Source organism: Suncus etruscus, chromosome 6 (assembly GCF_024139225.1).
Source record: "Suncus etruscus isolate mSunEtr1 chromosome 6, mSunEtr1.pri.cur, whole genome shotgun sequence".
NCBI classification, from domain to species: Eukaryota; Metazoa; Chordata; class Mammalia; order Eulipotyphla; family Soricidae; genus Suncus; species Suncus etruscus.
Genome location: NC_064853.1, coordinates 55,472,648 through 55,490,698, shown reverse-complemented (window position 1 = coordinate 55,490,698; position 18,051 = coordinate 55,472,648). Strand labels below are relative to the sequence as shown.

General features: G+C 37.9%; 2 protein-coding genes across 2 annotated transcripts in view; both read right to left on the bottom strand.

Annotated features, from left to right (window-relative positions):
- Nucleotides 1–3,755: 3,755 nt before the first annotated feature.
- TNFSF10 (TNF superfamily member 10) overlaps nt 3,756–18,051 on the bottom strand; it is a 37,136-nt gene continuing 22,840 nt past the window's right edge. The window contains exons 4-5 of the mRNA XM_049775207.1: nt 6,754–6,855; nt 3,756–4,383 (exon numbers count right to left, since the gene is read on the bottom strand). Of these exons, the coding sequence (XP_049631164.1) occupies nt 3,956–4,383; nt 6,754–6,855 (530 nt within the window). The 3' untranslated portion in view covers nt 3,756–3,955. The remainder of the gene's footprint in view (nt 4,384–6,753; nt 6,856–18,051) is intronic.
- Nucleotides 15,714–16,061, bottom strand: LOC126011356 (transcription factor BTF3-like). The gene has a single exon (XM_049775122.1). The coding sequence runs from the start codon at nt 16,059–16,061 to the stop codon at nt 15,714–15,716; it is 348 nt and encodes a 115-aa protein (XP_049631079.1).

Sequence of the window (18,051 nt, the reverse complement as noted above, 5' to 3'; positions counted from 1 at the left end):
AACTCACCTCCTGGCTAATAAACAAAACATTATTACAAACTGTAATTCTCACTTGAGAACCTCAACAATCTTATTGTACTATGGGGTTTTTAGGAGGTAGAAGTCATAACTGGAGATGCTCAGGGTTTATTCCTGGCTCTATGCCCAGGAAACTCACCCAATGTCTGGGAGTTCATATCCAGTGCCCAGGACTCATCTGGAGTGTGCCATATAAAAGACAAGCAACTTACCACTGTACTTTTTATTCAGTTTCTATCCTATGGGTTTTATGAATACATACAAGCAAAATATATCTGACTGAATACTATTCTATTGTAGGCATTTAACACATGTTTTCCATTTATCTGGATAAAAGGATTTTTGCATTGTTCCTACCTCCTACCTAGTGTGAAGAGTGTATATACAGTATGTGTTGTTGACTATCTGGTATTCTCTGAGAAATGTGTCATTAGGTAATTTTTGTGTTCGTGTTGTATAAAAATAAATTTACATGAACCTAAATGAAACAGCCTACTACATACCTATGCTATTTAGAGGAACCACTGTTGTCTATATGATTTGCTTTGACTGAAACATTAATAGGTTGCCACCTAACTATATTTGTATAACTATGCAAGCATGTGTGTGAATATTTGTTGCTCAAATGTCCATTATCTTTTTGAATTAAGATTTATTCAAATCTTCATTATCTTGAAGATTCATTACACCTAGGAGTATAATTATTGGGTCATGGTGATTTTGTGCTTTCTTCTTTTAACTTAGTCATGGTGATTTTGTGCTTTCCTCTTTTAACTTAGCAAAGATTTCTTTTCAACATCCTTTTTTTTTTTAAATCTATAGTTTGCTTAAAATGAAGTTGGCTCTAAAAACACACAAAAACTAAACACAAAGGATGAGAAGAAATTCAGCAATTTAGTTCTAGCCCACAAGAAACTCAGACAAAAGACTACTTGTCAGGGTGCTTTCGCAGTTATGAGCTCAAAGTCATAAAGAAGCAAGTAGATTAGTGGCTGAACAGTTGGAGTTTGGAGTCTATTCATTTAGGAGGAACAACGAGCATTGATTAATATAATGTTTAGTAAAATACTCTGTGTCTACTTAAATGCAAAATGTTTTCTGCAGTTACATGGATGTAAAGTCACGGTATTTACATAGAATAAAACCCTTCTGTAGTCATTTATATCAAATAAGAGATAATAAAAACAATCCCATTTTGTTTATCTGAGTGTGTTAACTTGTCTTTCATTTTATTGCTTTCCTTTGTTTGGTGTTACTGTCATTATAATTTTATAATATCTATGGTTGCATGCTTAATTGTGATGCTTGCATATTACTTATGGTGTACATACTTTAGTAACCAGACTTATTATGGATATTACCACTTTCATGGCACAAGGAATCCCATTCAGCAATGTGGAGTGATACTGAGTACTGAATTTTCAGTCTAAAACCTTCAAGGCAAGCTCTTTACAAATGTGCCACATTCAAAAACTAGTTTCTTCATTTATAAGAATGGATGGATATATTTTTAAGCATTTACTGTTTTCTGGCCTCCCAAATTTCTGCTAACAAGTACCATGATAACGTTAATGAGTGAGAGAAGTAGAATGCCTGTTTCAATATAGGCAGGGAGTGTGAGTGGAGATTTATGGGGTGTATTGGTGATGGGAATGTTGCACTGGTGAAAGGGGGTGCTCTTTTTGTGATTAAAACCCAACTACAGTCATGTTTGTAATCACGATGTTTAAATAAAGATACAAAATATCTAAAAAAAGACTTCACTTAAAATGTTTTATTAGTAAAAATATAGATTTTTGTTAAATTTAGTAAATACATTAGCATTTATATTGAATTACATATCTTTAATATAAATATCAGTGCTTATTAAATGTTTAATCTATTTTCTAAAGTGATTGTGATTGCATATTTTTGCCTGTAGAAATTGAGAATTTTATTTTATCAACTTTTATTCTCTGTATTTTCATAATGAATGACAAGCCTATTTATTTTACATTTTTGCATAACAAATGAAACATGTAACATATCAACAATTTTAATTTGCATTTAATTAGTGACTAGTAATATGATGCATATTTCCACGTACTTATTTGTCCTGATATGTGGTGAAGAGTATATTAAAATATATTAACCATTTACAAAAAAAATATTAACCACTTACAAAAAAAAAAGAGTCTAGACTCTTGTCTTCTAGATTTTTTTGAATAGTCACTCTGTAGCTGCTTCACCCCATTTTTGCTGCTATTGTCATATACAATTCTCCTTATGTCTCTGTGTTAAAGGTTTTTTTTGTTTGTTTTTTGTTTTATTTTTGGGTCACACCCGGCAGCGCCCAGGGGTTACTCCTGGCTCTACGCTCAGAAATCGCTCCTGGCAGGCTCGGGGAACCATATGGGATGCAGGGATTTGAACCGACCTTCTGCATGAAAGGCAAATGCCTTACCTCCCTATCTCTCTGGCCCCTAAATTTCATTTTTTAATATGCACACTGATCATATTATTTAAAGAGCCTATACTATTCCATTATTTTAACTAACTATAAACTATATATACAATAGCACTAACTACAAGTAAGATTTGGAGGTACTGAGAGCACATTCTGAAGTGCTAGAGAGTAAGGACTCAACTTTTGTTTGTTTGTTTGTTTGCCACACCCAAAATTACTCCTTGTTCTATGCTCAGAAATTACTGCTGGTAGGCTTGGGGGACTATATGAGATACCAGGGATCAGACCCTGGGTCCGTCCTAGATCAGCCTCAAGCACGGCAATGCCTTACCATTATACTTTTGCTCTGGCTCCCTTAAACATATCTTTTAGGAGAATTTAAATCAACTGAATATAAAAAATTCACCATAAAGAAAAATAATAATATTTTTAGCATATTTAATAAAAATAAAGAAATTTTAGTCAGTTTAAAACTTATTACAAAAGCCATCTAAGGGTCTAAGAACAGTATAGAACAGTAAGAACTAGTATAAAAACTATGGTAATAAAATTATAATAATACAAATATATGCTATAATTTCATAATTATTTACAGAATATATTTGATCCCCAGGCATCCCATATGGTCCCCCCAAGCCAGGAGTGATTTCTAAACACATAGCCAAGAGTAACCACTGAGCTCACTGGGTGTGGCCCATAAAACCAAACAAACAAAAAACAAAACAAATTCTCTGATTTCTGATACTTCATTATAGTTTTTTTTTATCAGAAACACCTCCAATGCTTTAGTTAACTTAGTTTTCAATAGTAAAAACATCAGTCATTCAGAAATAAAATTATGTATGTTCCAATAGTTCAGTGAATATAATTTGTTTAATTGTTTTGTCTTGTTTTTTTTAATGATACTATTTTTACAGAAATTTTAAAAGTGGACTTTACTTTGTTGAATATATTATTTTCACACTATATCAACCTGAAAAGTAAAAGGTTATTTTGAAGTCATTGTTTGGGTTGGCTTGGTTTTGATCTTTGAACCACACCTAGTGGTATGTTGGGCTTACTCCCTGCACATTGGAGAGGTGAGGGGCGGGGGGGACAGACACTGGGGTATCACTATACTGGGGTATAATAAAATATCAGAAGTCAGAAATCAGAGAATTTGTTCTTAGTGAAACTCAGGGGACCATTAAATTGAATCTGGGCTTCCTGCATGCATTTTTGTCTTTTGTTTTGGTTGTTTTTGTTTTGTTTTGTTTTGTTTGGGGGTCAAACCTGTTGACGCTCAGGGTTACTCCTGGCTATGCACTCAGAAATCGCGCCTGGCTTTGGGGGGCCATATGGGACACCGGAAGATCGAACCCTGGTCTGTCCTAGGCTAGCACTTGCAAGGCAGACGCCTTACCTCTAGTGCCACCGCTCTGGCCCCCACTTTTGTCTTTTGAACGAAGTCCATAGTCCAAGGCATTTCCTCCCCGCGCCAAATCAGATCATCTAGCCAATTAAAAAGGCCCCAAAGAAACTGGCCTCTTGGTCCATATTAATCAAGTGTTCATTAGTCACAGAGACAAAAATTCTATCATTTTCCTTAAGCTCAAACATTCCACCTTGATAGATGGAATAGAGTCCATATTCTGTATCTTTAGACCAACAACTATTTCTTGCACTTTTTGTCAGCAGTATAGGAACAGAATAGCTGGTGTATTTGTAAATATATTGGACCAATTGTTTGCTTCTCCTTTGATTAGTTTCCTTAGTTTCCCCAAATCGAAAGTATATCTGGGAATAGATGTAATAAAGTCCCGTTTCATGGATGACCAATTCTCCATTCTTCAAGTGCAAATTGTTGAAGAATGAAAGTCCTGCTATTGATGACTCCCAGGAGTTTATCTTATGGCCTAATATATTTTCATCTGTGGAACCTGGATAAATTTTAAAGAGAAAGACATTTAATGAAAGGAACTCATAACAAAGAGTTTTCCCCAAACTGTAGCCAACCTCTTTTTCAGTTGAAATTGTAAAGACTGTGGATAAAAATGGAAAAAAAATTTGCTATACTAAATGATGTTTTAATGAACATTGGGGTAGACATGTTTTTTAAAATAAGTTTTTATTTAAATAATAAAAAGTCAGGGATTAAATACTGGATCAGATAGAAGCTCTATTTTTATTTTTTGAGGAAATAACATCCTGCTGCAACCATTATAGTTCCTACTTATATGTATTAGTTTCTCTCCAACATTTATAATCTTTTGCCCTTTTGATACGTCAGATTTGATAAATGTCTATTTTGAGTTTCTACCCATCTTAAAATCAGATTGATTCATTTTTTTGGCTACTATTAAATTGTATAAATTTGCTCTATAGCTTGGATATTAATTATTGCATTGCATATATATGATATGCAAATATATTCCCCCCATTTTGTGTAAAACCTTTTCGTTTTGTCTTTATTTGGGGGCAATAAAGAAAAAAAGAAAGAAAGAAAGATGTAGGTGCTCAGAGATATGGAGATTTCTTTATGATGACAACCTGTTGGGATAGTGACTTTTCTCTGCCTTGACCATCATTTAAAGCCACTTCTGTCACACTAATGTTTGAATGGCAGCACTGGGCATGATTCGCTCTGAAGGAATTCTTTACCTAGTCCAAACTTTTGTCCTAAACTGAGACTCCCTTCCTGTGCTTAATAAATTCAAATGAACAATGTGGAATTCAAATGAACAATGTAAATTGGGGAACAAAGCACGGGGGATCATATGGGACACCAGGATTCGAACCAACCACCTTTGGTCCTGGATCGGCTGCTTGCAAGGCAAATATCACTGTGCTATCTCTCCGGGCCCAGGAGGCTTCTTTATTCCACAACTAAGAGAGCTCTGGTTTCTTGACTAACAGGTACTAAAATCTGTAATTCCTAAAAGATTTCAAGTGTAAAAGTACTAAAGAAAATATAATATCCCTTTAAACTCTGAGATAATTCTCATGCTTGATATAAAATTAGCTTGAATTGTTTTCAGGAGCTTAAAATGATAATATTTGCTGTTGAATTATAAGCAGAATTATAATATTGATTCCAGTCAAATGCATGACAAATAGGTTAATTTATAAAACTTGGATTTAAGAATGCCTGGAAATCAACTGCCCCCAATAAAAAAATAAAAGATATTTTTGTCATGAAGGAATATGTGGTTGGAGTGGAAAACAGGGGGTTTGGTCCACATGTGACTTTATTTAGGGTTATTCTTTGGAGGTGCTTGTGGGATGTTCCCAGAAGTAATGGGAGACAAACTGGGGCCAGCCACACACAAAGCAAGTGCCTTGACCATTCTGCACTGTCTCTCTAGAAACCAAAAACATTTATATCCAACAACTGACACTTGAAATCTCTTTGAATTGAAATACTATATTTTCTAACAAAAAAAAAAAAGCAATTATTCCTATTTAAAATACACCAAATAGAGACCAGAGTGATAGCACAGCTGGTAGAGAGTTTGCCTTGTATGTGGTCGATCTGGGTTCAATCCCCAAAATTCTATATGGGCTCCTAAGCCTGCCAGGCATAAATTCTGAGTGCAGATCCAAGAATAACACCTGAGCTTCACGGAATGTGACCCCCCAAAAAACCCACCCCAAAATACAAACCAAAAAAACCCACCAACTATTTACATGTGCTCATCTTTACTATTTATGTGTTAAAGATGGTCTCTGTTTTAAGTAATTTTCTCAAAATATATTATCTAAGTAAGCAGAAGCTGGGCTTCTTAAATTAAAACTCTGATGCTTAATAAAACACTATGTTTTTATACATACAAGGCAAGTGACTTAACTATGTGAAAACCTGTTTTGCATTTTTAAATTAGACTTTACACATTTGTAAGTAATATGAAATAGACATATCTACAAGTGATAATAGTTATATATTGGCAACTTCATATAACCTAATCTAATACAAATGCTTCTTGGGTTGTGAGGACTTGTAGGAACCTGTGAAGACAAGGATGATTTTGATGAAAGTATGGTAGAAATAAATCACTTTAAAGAAAAAATGCAAAAATAAGCTTTTGGAAAATTCAAATTTTCCCACTTTGAAATTTGGCTGAGTCCAGTTCTAGCATGGCAGCAATTGAGTTATTTACTTATAATTTGCTTGTGAAAGGAGTCAGTCTGAGACTTGATTAGCACACTCTATAGATAGGCTTATAAATGTTTCAGGTACGACTTAAAAAAATCTATTTGGAATAAATTCTCCTATTGCCTTCCTTTAAACCAATAGCTGTTGTTTCTCTTACTTGGAGTTTTGACTGTGATTCTGGAACCGGCTCCAGTTACGTGAGCTGCTACTCTTTGAGAATATTTTTTAAGTGATAAACCAGTAATATTTGGTTGCTTTCCTAAAAGAGAAATGATAAAGAATCATCAGTACTTGTTAAACTGCCCCTCAAATACTTTTGCTATTCACTGTTGCTGTCAATCAGGCATTGTAAGCAAATACAACTTCTAAAGTTGACTCAATGTGTTCCCATAAAAAACAGCCTACATGCTAGTATTATAAACAATCAAACACAGTCAACATTTAATTAAAAAATCGCTAAGATTTAAAAAGTAAACAGTGAATTTAATTCTAAGTTATCAACATCTCAGAGGTAAGATCCAACCAAGTCAAATATAGCAGAGTGTAGATTCTGAATCCTTTTTTTTTTTTTTTGGTTTTTTTTGTTTGTTTTTGTTTTTGTTTGTTTGTTTTTGTTTTTTAATATAATTTTTATTTTGATCATAGTGGCTTACATATTGTTGACAATAATATTTTAGGTACATATTTACATAAAATCAGGGGGAATTCCCATCACCAAATTGTCCTCCCTACACTTCCGTTTTTGTCCTACCTCCCATATTCTCTTCCCTCACCCGCAGGGTTGCTAGAATATGTGGTCTCCTCTGTATCTAGCCTACTACTTAGTAGTCTTGCACCTGTTTGGTCCTGGTGCCTCCCTTATTTCCCCCTCTAACTGGGGGGGCAGGACTAGCTAGTCCAAGTTACGTGGTTTTGTTTGAAGGAGAGAAAAGTAATAAACTGGGGTAAAAGTCTAATACGCTGAAAATAAGCGGAATTCTTCTAGAGGCTTTCATCATCGGTTTGAGAGACGAAGGAGAGAAAAAAGATGAAACATTTCACCAGTACAAAAAGAAGTGTCAAATATCCAGGACTCCAACAATAACGATAAGCACCAAAAAAAAAAAAAAAAAAAACAGAGACCAAAAAAAAAAGAAAACACAAAACAAAACACAACAAAACAAAAAAACACCATGGTCTTGATATAAGAAACATGGCATAGCATATAAAGAAAGAACAGAAAGGAAGAGAAAGAATAAGTATAACTGGGGACAACAACTTCAATAATCACACCCAAACAGAGAAATTGACCAAAAATAGATAGGTAAATAAAAATAATAATAGATGAAGATAAAATAATATATAAAAAATAAACAATGTGGGCCCGGAGAGATAGCACAGCGGTGTTTGCCTTGCAAGCAGCCGATCCAGGACCAAAGGTGGTTGGTTCGAATCCCGGTGTCCTATATGGTCCCCCGTGCCTGCCAGGAGCTATTTCTGAGCAGACAGCCAGGAATAACCCCTGAGCACCGTCGGGTGTGGCCCAAACACCAAAAAAAAAAAAAAACAAAAAAAAAAACAATGTTTTGTACTTTTTTGTTTTTTCCCTCCTGCCCTGGCACAGTAAATATTGGGGTCATTCGAAAAGGAATTCACTTGGCCTAAGAGATATGGGGTTTCTCTGCCCTTGGAGTGTATTGTCATGGGATCAACTATAGACTCTGTTCAGGATCATTTACTCTCCCGGTGGTGCTTTTGTCGTGTTTGGGAGACCTCTGCTCTGTCCTGGGTAATACAATCAGGCCTCTGTGTCTAGGGATCTCAGTATCTGCACAGATCCAGGGGTGGGATTTATGATGAAGTCAGTCTTTGTGGTTCTAGAAGTTCTGTTCCGTCAGTGTCATTTTAATCCATCTTCTGTGGTTGGTGATCTTGGTCTTTGCACTGAACCTAGGATGGCACCTAGGATAGTGTCTTTCTTTGTGCTTCCAGAAGCCCCATTCCGTTACAATGGTCTCTGCCAGACCTTTGGAACTGGGGATCATGTTTATTGTGCAGGTCGTAGTTCAAACCCTAGGCTAGGGCTTTTTTATTGGTCCCAGGCTGTATACAGTCTGGTCGTGGTTCTAGCAACCAGTCATCTGTAACTCGCAATCTTGGCTTTTGGACCTACCAAAGGGTGACAAGTCTTCTGGTTTTGTCTTGTCGTTAGCTGGTAAGGTAGGATAACCTGCACTTAGGTCAAGTTGTTCCCATTTTCCTCGTTGTCAGAATGTCATATTAGAGCTGGCACTTGTTGGTGACCTCGCAGTATTAAGGCTGTCCCGGATGGGATTTGTTTCCTGTAGCAGTTGTGAAGAACTGTGCCGTTTCTATGTCTGGGATCCAGGGTTCAAGGCTGGACGGATGGTATCTAATCACCTGAGGTCTAAGTTGATTCCACATGACATATTTTCAAGGTAGGAGATATCCCTGTATTGTAAACAACTATGAGTTCCTATCTCTAGTAGATAAGAGCTCTTTTTTTATATGTAAGATTTCCCCTTTTTTTAGTGTACCTTTGCAGGGGGAAATGGTGCTATATTATATTGTCGGTGCATTTGGGGGTGGTCAAAGGGGAAAACAGAAACAGGTCACATACCCAAAAAAGATAAAAAAAAAATAGAAAAAAATAGAGAATAAAAATGTATGTGCTTACATATGTATATGTAGGTCAGACATTTTTTTTAAATGAGTTAGCAAAGTATTTAAAGGACCAAAGTGGTGCAAAAGACTATCTTACATTTGGGGAAAAGCAGGTAAAGAGGTGGTGTGATACAGGTCTTATGCTTATGTTGGAAGTACAGATTTTCCCATTGTTTTTTGGGTTTTTCTTGTGGTGTGTGGGTTCCCAGGCGTCTTTCTATCCCATCCCCTTGTTTTTGTTTTTTGGCCACACTCATTTGATACTCAGGGGTTACTCCTGGCTAAGTGCTCAGAAATTGCCCCTGGCTTGGGGGGACCATATGGGACACCCGGGGATTGAACCGAGGTCCTTCCTTGACTAGTGTTTTCAAGGCAGACACCTTACCTCAGCGCCACCTCACCGGCCCCTAGATTCTGAATCCTCAAGAGAGAGAGAGACAGAGACAGAGACAGAAACACAGAGACAGAGACAGGCAGAGACAGAGAGAAAGAAAGAGACAGAGAGATAGAGAAACAGAGATAGCAACAGAGACTGAGAAACATTACACTTGAAACAGTTCTACTAAATTCCTCAAAGTGCACAAATAAACAGTGATAAATTTCTACTTTGAGTTGCATATAGGTCCTATAGGACAATACCATAACAATACCAATTTTTGTCATCTCAATTATTTTAATACTTCCTACATATAATAAAAGAAGAATGGTGATAACAATTGTACATAGATGCAACAAACTGGTATTCAATTGTCATCCCATCCATGATCAAAATGAATACAAATGATATTCTGGTCATTTATAAAGACACATATTGCTAATTTCAACAGATCATAATAAACAAATGACTTTTTTTGTGGTTTTTGGGTCACACCCGGCAGTGCTCAGGGGTTACTCCTGACTCCATGCTCAGAAATTGCTCCTGGCAGGCACACAGGGGACCATATGGGACGCTGGGATTCGAACCGATGACCTTCTGCATGAAAGGCTAACGCCTTACCTCCATGCTATCTCTCCGGCCCCAGAAATGACATTTATTGATAACCATTTGAAGTGCATAGGACAGCCTTTAAAAGTACAAATGCAGTACAATGCATTAGTTTTCTCTTATAAACTCAGTCTAAATTTTCCGTGCTTGCATATATTAACATACATACATAATTTAAATATCAAATAATATTTTGGTTTATTTAATAATTTATTAATATTTTCAATTTAGTGGTATTTAAAAATAATATATTGATAATAGATAACTATTTTCAGAGACAAATCACTGCAATAAACTCTACAAGGATTGCAAAAATAAATTACTGATTATCCTCAATGAGCCTTTAAGGAACTTAAGAGTCTTTGGGTAGAAGCTGTGAGTTAGAAAGTAAAAAGTTACCTATTAGAAATAGAAATAAAGTGGGGCCAGAGTGATAGAAGAGCAGTAGGGTGTTTGCCTTGCACGTGGCCAACCTGAGATGGACCCTGGTTCAATTGCCAGCATCCCATATGGATGAAACTGAGCTTCTCTCTTGTTTATATCCTAGGAGTCTGCCTTACATCTGGGAATCTCTTCTCTTCTAACTGGGAGAGATAATAGATCAAGGTTGAAAGAGTGAGAGGATAGAAGGGGATTTGTAAGGTGGTAGGCAGGGGAGGGGAAAAAGGAGAGATTATATATAACAGGGACTATAAACAACATAGACAGGCAATGCAGATTAGACAGACATAGAGATGTATATCATATACACACACGTCCACATAGACAGACATTGGAGATCAATTTGTAGGTTGCAGTTGAAGAACTGACACTTTTGGAACGAATGGGTCAAAGCACTTAAAAAATATGAGACGAGGGCCGGAACAGTGGTTCAAGCGATAAGGCATCTGCCTTGCATGGCAGTAGCCTACGACGGACAGCAGTTCAATCCTCACCATCCCATATGGTTCCTCAAGGCAAGAGCGATTTCTGAGTACATAGCCAGGAGTAACCCCTGAGCATCACCAGGTTTGGCCCCAAAACAAAACAAAACAAAAATGAGGCCAACAGATCAGTGTGAAAGGTTTTCCAGTTTGTAGGCAAATTATCATTGGTAAGGGTAAACTTTGCTAAACAAAAGCTTCCGCAATTAGACTGTGCATGGAACATTCTTAGAATAATCATAATTTTCATGTCTAAGTAGTAAGTTATAGTAGTGAGCACTATAAGAAGGGTCTACCCCCATGAAGTATCATCTACCGGGTCTCAGGTATCCATGTTCCTTTCCTGAAAGCAAACTGACCACAAGGGTATTATAATATATTAGTAAACTAACTTGAATTAAAAAAACATTGTAGGGCCTGGAGAGAAAGCATAGTGGTGTTTGCCTTGCAAGCAGCCGATCCAGGACCAAAAGTGGTTGGTTCAAATCCTGGTGTCCCATACGGTCCCCCGTGCCTTCCACAAGCTATTTCTGAGCAGACAGCCAGGAGTGACCCCTGAGCACTGCCGGGTGTGACCCAAAAAACAAAAAACAAAACAAAAAAAAATTGTAAAAACATACACAATGAATGGAAACTGTAACAAAAATCTAAGGTATGCAGTTGCCTATTTCTTTTTTTTTTAAATATTTTTTTATTTAAGTAACATGATCATAGTTGGGTTACAGTCACAAGCAGAACACCCCCTTCACCAGTGTAACATTCCCCCTTCCCCCCTTCCCATCCCCTGCCTGTATTTGAGACAGGCATTCCACTACAGTTACTTGTTTTCAATTTCAGTAAATTTTATTTTTTTTCCTTAAAGGATAAGAGTAAAAAAAAAATATATAGTAAAGGTGTGATAGTGGCAATTGCCATTGTTTGCATTGGTCCAGAAAAATATGGGGAAAACGGAAAAAAATCCCTTGCCTGATTACAACAAGGCTTCACCCCAGACGTTTATTGGCATAAGACCGATCCTGGGTTCCAGGCATACCAGTCTATCCAACCCAAGTCATTCTCCGTGGTCCCGGTGAAACTTTTTAACATTTTAGCTATTGTTGGTATCAGGATCTTATATTTAAAGGTTCTGGGTGCTGTGCATTTCTTTCCATCGATGTCAGGCTGACGTGAAGCATCCTCTAGTTTCAGCATATCATTAAATGCGGAGCGATCTTCCCTGCAAGCAGGCTGTTACTGAGTCGCCTGGGTGTTGAGAGCACTCTTTGGAGTAAGTCAATGCTAAAGCAGTGGTAGCAGTGGTAGGTCTTCTCTGGTAGAGGCTTGGATCCTGGTAATGTTATAGACAATTGTGGTTGTTTCCATAGATGGTATCCATTGTTTAGGTGTGTGTGGGCGATGCCCATTCTTCTGAGTCCTAAGCCAAATCATTATGCCAATGTTCAGGGTATAAGGCCTAATTGCATTACCAAATTTGTGTTCCCATCTCTATTAGGTAAGAACTTGTTTGCATATGTATTATTTTTTCATTTTAATGTGCCTATGCGAAAGAGAAGCAATGCCACAAGATATTGTTGGTGCATCTGGGGGCCGACAAATAAAGTCCAACATTCCCCGTAACTTGGTTCAAACATGAACTCTATACAGAGATACTCTTCTACCAGTATTGCTTATAAAACAGATCTCAAAGGGGGAAAATCGAACAATCAAATAACAAAACCAGTGGGCAAAATTGTCACTATATGAGGATGTTTGAAAAGAGTTATAGATGTTAAGGAAATACAAAGGAGATATACAAAGGAGATACACATGTCCCTTTTATGTTTTGGAAATAGTCAAGAGGGAAGGTGTTGTATCTGAGACACCACTTTGGAGCCATGTCCTCCCCATGTTGCCTGCTGAAGCTTCCAATTCCCAGAGAGGCATTTGCTTCCTAATTGCTAGAAGTCAGAAGTTCACCAGTCCCCTCCCAACCCCTTGCAGGAATGAGGAAGCCTGAGGTCTCCTTTAAATTGCTCCTCGCCAGAACCCACTTGCTGCACCCTGAGCAGGTATCTAGGAATAACCCAGGGGACTGGGAGGAAAGAGAGAGGAGGCTGTGGGGGTATTCGAGGCTGCATCTTCCCCTTAGCTTGGCCAAAAAGCCTACAGCATGGAGGCAAGCTGTCCACGTGTTGCCTGCTGAAGCTTCAGACTCAACCCAAAATATTACTGTGAAACATATGTAATCCACCTTGGCCAAAACAAAAATCATGAGTACAGAAAAATGCTTAAATGTAGGGTAATAGAAGGTGGGAGTGAGGAGTAAAGTAATAAAACGAGCTCCTGAGAGGCTTTCAGATTATGACAAACAAATTAAACGCAATGATATCCAAGTATTTGTCACAATGGACAGGTTTAGTAAGGAAACTTCCCTGGGACTTCCTGAAGCCAGAACCTATTATGCTGCTATTCCTACCTCGCTGGCTTGCCCAGGCATGTGACCCAGGGGAAGCCCTGGAGTTCTGGAGGAAGGAAGTAGAGGGGTGCTGAGGTGACCCATGTTCTGCACCCCTTCCTAGGCCTGGTTAAAGAGGCCTTTGGCAGTTGCCTATTTCAATGGTCTCTGTGAACATGAACATTAGATAGTAATAGCAGATGTAATCAAATGAAAATGGATAAATTAGAGTATTTTGTCAGAACTTTACCATTTTGAGCACTGTATTTGAAGTCTAATATGATATGTGACACTAGGGTGAACAACCTATAGTTCCAAGAACCCTGTGGACAAAGAATTTAAAGAGTTATTATAGACATATTTAAATTAAGACATTAAAACGTTCTAATAGCACTGTAGTGGGAGTCCCTGTCTTCCAAACACATTCTGCACCTGTTTAGGTGGATAACAGCATTAGAACATTATTATAGACTTCTATAATAAACACCTGTTAAATCTAAACAGCTGTATCCATTGCTGCAAGTTTATTTGAAGTATAAAAGAGAGTAAAGGATTTAGTGTGTCTCTTCTTCCACTCAATTTGTTTTCTTCTCCTTGTATACCCTAGCATCTACAATGTTCAAGATATCTACTATTTAGACCACTGTGTTTCTTCATGCAGTTATTCTAAATACCACATATTAGGGATATGGTTCTGTATATATCCTTCTTTTTTACTTACTTCATTTAACATAGTTTTGTTACTTCATTTAACATTCTTGTTCTACCCATGTTGCAGAAAATTGCATGATTGCATCATTACTTAGTATATATATATCACATCTTCGTGATCCACTCATCAGTTGTTGGACACCTAGGTTGATTATAAATCTTAGCTATTGTATTCAATGCAGCAATGAATTGTGGTGAGCACATATCCTTATGGACAAATGTTTTTATATCCTGGAGGTAGATACGCAAAAGAAGGATTGCTTGGTTGTATTTCACCTCAATTTTGAGTTTACTGAGAACCCTCCAAACTGTTTTTCATAGGGGTTGGAGCTGGCAGCATTCCTATCAGCAATAGAGGAGAATTCCTTTCTAACCACAACCCTGTCAATAGATGTTGCTTCCTGTATTTTTGATATGTGCCATCCTCACTAATGTAAGATGATATCTCATTGTCTGATTTGAATTTCCCTAATGATAAGCGACGATGAGCATTTTTCATGTGCCTGTTGGTTATCTGTTGTCTTCCTCGGAGATGTTTCTATTTATTTCTTCTCCCCATTTTTTTTTTTACTAGGTAAAGAATTTTATTAACCTTTGTTTCAAACTTTATTCCCAGGCTTCCTCAGCTTAATTAACTGCAAATAATAAGTTGTATATAAGCAAAAACTGAAAAGAGCTGCAGTGTCCAAGGAGTTTGAGCTTAAAAATATTAGATCTAGATCTTATTAGATCCTTGAACAAAATTTTAAAAAGCAGTCCTAATATAAAATTGCAGCTCCCAGTAACTTTTTCAAGTTCTCTTTAGAAGCTGACATGATTCAGTTTTGCTCCATTCTTGGAAGCCTCATCAAAATTCTCCACGAGATCTGGTGTTGCATTAAATAACGATAGTGCTGGATGGCGATGGATGGAGGAATCTTTCTCTGCCATCCCAGGCCACGTGGCTCCGCAACCCCCATTCAGTTGGCGGGTCCCAGGTTTAGGTGAACGGTGGAATCAGACTCATCCAGATACAGGCATCAGGAAGCATCAACTTTATTCATGCCCTATTCACCACATGTGTGTGGCCTATATCATAACCTTTCAAGCATTCAGCCATTCTTAGCTACCCTGCATCTTAATTCCGTTCAGCCATCTTCCCTTTCACCTCCATGCTGGCCAAAGACCAGAAGCTCCCGAGAGCCAGCCAAAAGCCTAATCCCCTCTGGTCCATACCTTATCTACCTTTTCCAAGACCCCTCCCAGGAATGGGCAGGGTCTTGCAGGTAAGGTCAAGTTACCTAGGGAGAAAGGGTGGGGGATGAGGCTTCAATCTGGAACTTCATCATCATCACCCTCCTCTTCAGTAGCAAGTGGTACTTTCCATCCACAGATTGTTTGGGTAGAGCTTCAGCCAGTCTTCATAAACTAGTCAGACTGTCTGCACCAAGCTGGTTTAAGATGCTGGGAAACATTTCTGTCAGTTTCTTTGTCTCAGCATGGCCTGTAATGATGAAAATGTTTGCTGCCAGGGATGCATGAACTTTAGGATTGTTAAAGTGGATCACTGTTCCTTGGTTTGTGAACATATTCACCTTCTCAATGCCAGAGATATTGTTTACTCCTAACTTCTTCAGGGAGAACTGAAGTTTTTTATCATCTGCTGTAGCTGTCCTATGAACCACCTTCTTTCTGCGAGCAGTTTCTTTCCCACCAGTGCACACTTGAGCCTGCAGTTTGGCGAGCTTCTCTTGGTTCATTTTTTTCATTTTGTTGTAGCAGAAATGAGGCCACTCAGGGGACTAGAGTTGGCACTCAGGGGGCCTTGGCCGACCAGCTGAGATAAGGTGCACACACGTGGGGATGCCTCTTCTCCCCATTTTTAATGGGGTTTTAGTTTTTTAGGGTTAGAGTTTGTGAGTACTTTGTTTATGCTAGATATCACAAAATTTGACCACAAAATTTTTCTCCCAATCAGTTAGCTATCTTTTAGTTTTAGACCATGTTTTTGTTTTTGTTTGTTTGTTTGTTTGTTTTTGCCATATGGAAACTTTCTAGTTTGATGCGGACTCATTTATTTAGGTTTGATGCTGTAGCTCTTGCCTTTGGTGCACTATCAAAGACTTCTTTAAGGTGTAAATCTTGGAGTGTTCTGCCTATACTTTCCTCAATGAACTTATGGCTTTGTGCCTGATCTCAAAATTGTTAGTCTACTTTGAAATGATTTTTGTGTAAGGTATGAAATATAAATCAAACTTTAATTTCTTACAAGTGGTCATCCAATTCTTACAACACCATTTATTGAAGAGACTGTCTTGGTTTCATTTCAAGTTCTTGGCTCCTTTATCAAAAATTAGTTGAGGGTTTGTTGGGTTTAGTTGAGGTGTCAAAAATTAGTTGAGGGTTTCCTTGATGATTTGTTACTGGATATTCTGTTCTGACCCATTGGTCTGAAAAATCTGTCTTTGTTTCAATACCATGCTGTTTTGATCGCTATGACTTTGTAGTAGAGTTTCAAGTTAGGTGATGAAATGCCTTCCAGTTTCTTGCTCTTCAATATAGATTTGGCTAGCCTAGGTCTTTCTGTGTTCCACACAAATATTATAATTGATTATTCTACGTCCTTGAAGAATAAAATCTAAATTTGAATAGAGATTGCATTGAATCGATATAGTAGTTTAGGTAAAATGGTCATTTTGATAATATTGATTCTTCCAACCAATAAGCATGGAATATTCTTCCATTTCCTTAGTCCTCTTCAATTTCATTCTGAGGTGTTTTGAAGTTTTCATGATATTAGTCTCGCACTTCTCTTGTTAGGTTATTCCTAGGAATTTGATAGGTTTAAACATTATTTTAAATGGGATAGATTCTTTGATCTCTTTCTCCTCTGAGTTGTTATATTTTATAAAGGAACCCAACTATGTTTTGTGTATTGACTTTGTAGCCACCCACTTTGCTGTGTTGCTTTATTGTTTCTAAAAGCTTTTCTGTGAGATCTTTAAGACTTTTGATGTAGTTTGACTTCCTCTTTTTCTATTTGAATTCCTTTGATTTCCTCCTCCTGTCTGATTGTTATTGCTAGAATTTTTAATGCTATGTTGATTAAGAATGGGGACAGTGCAGGTCCTTGCCTAGCACCTGGGGTCCAGAAGGCAAACTCCTTTCTGGGAGTCAGAGCTTCAGCAGGCAACATGGGGAACAGCATGGCTTCAGGCTGTAGGCTTTTTGGCCAAGCTTAGGGGAAGATGCAGCCTCAGCTGCCCCCTCAAAGACTCCTCTCTCATGCCTCCCAGACCCCGGGGTTACCCCTGGCCGCCTGTGCAGGAAGACAGCAAGGTGGGTTCCAGCGAGCAGTTTAGAAAGGACCCAGGCCTTCCCCATCCTGCACCTGGGCAGGGAGGGGACTGGTGAACTTACAACTCCCAGCATAATTAAGGATTCAAACTCCTCTCTGGGAGCCAGAACTTCAGCAAACAACACGGGGAACAAGCATGGCCCCATGCTGTAGGCTTTTTGGTCAAGCTTAGGAATAGAAATACTTTCAATTATTTTGCCATTAATAATAATGTTGGGGAGGTGGAGAGATAGCATGGAGATAAGGTGTTTGACCTTGCATGCAGAAGGACGGTGGTTCGAATCCTGGCATCCCATATGGTCCCCCAAGCCTGCTGGGGGCAATTTCTGAGCATAGAGCCAGGAGTAGCCCCTGAATGCTGCTGGGTGTGACCCAAAAACCAGTAGTAGTAGTAATAATAA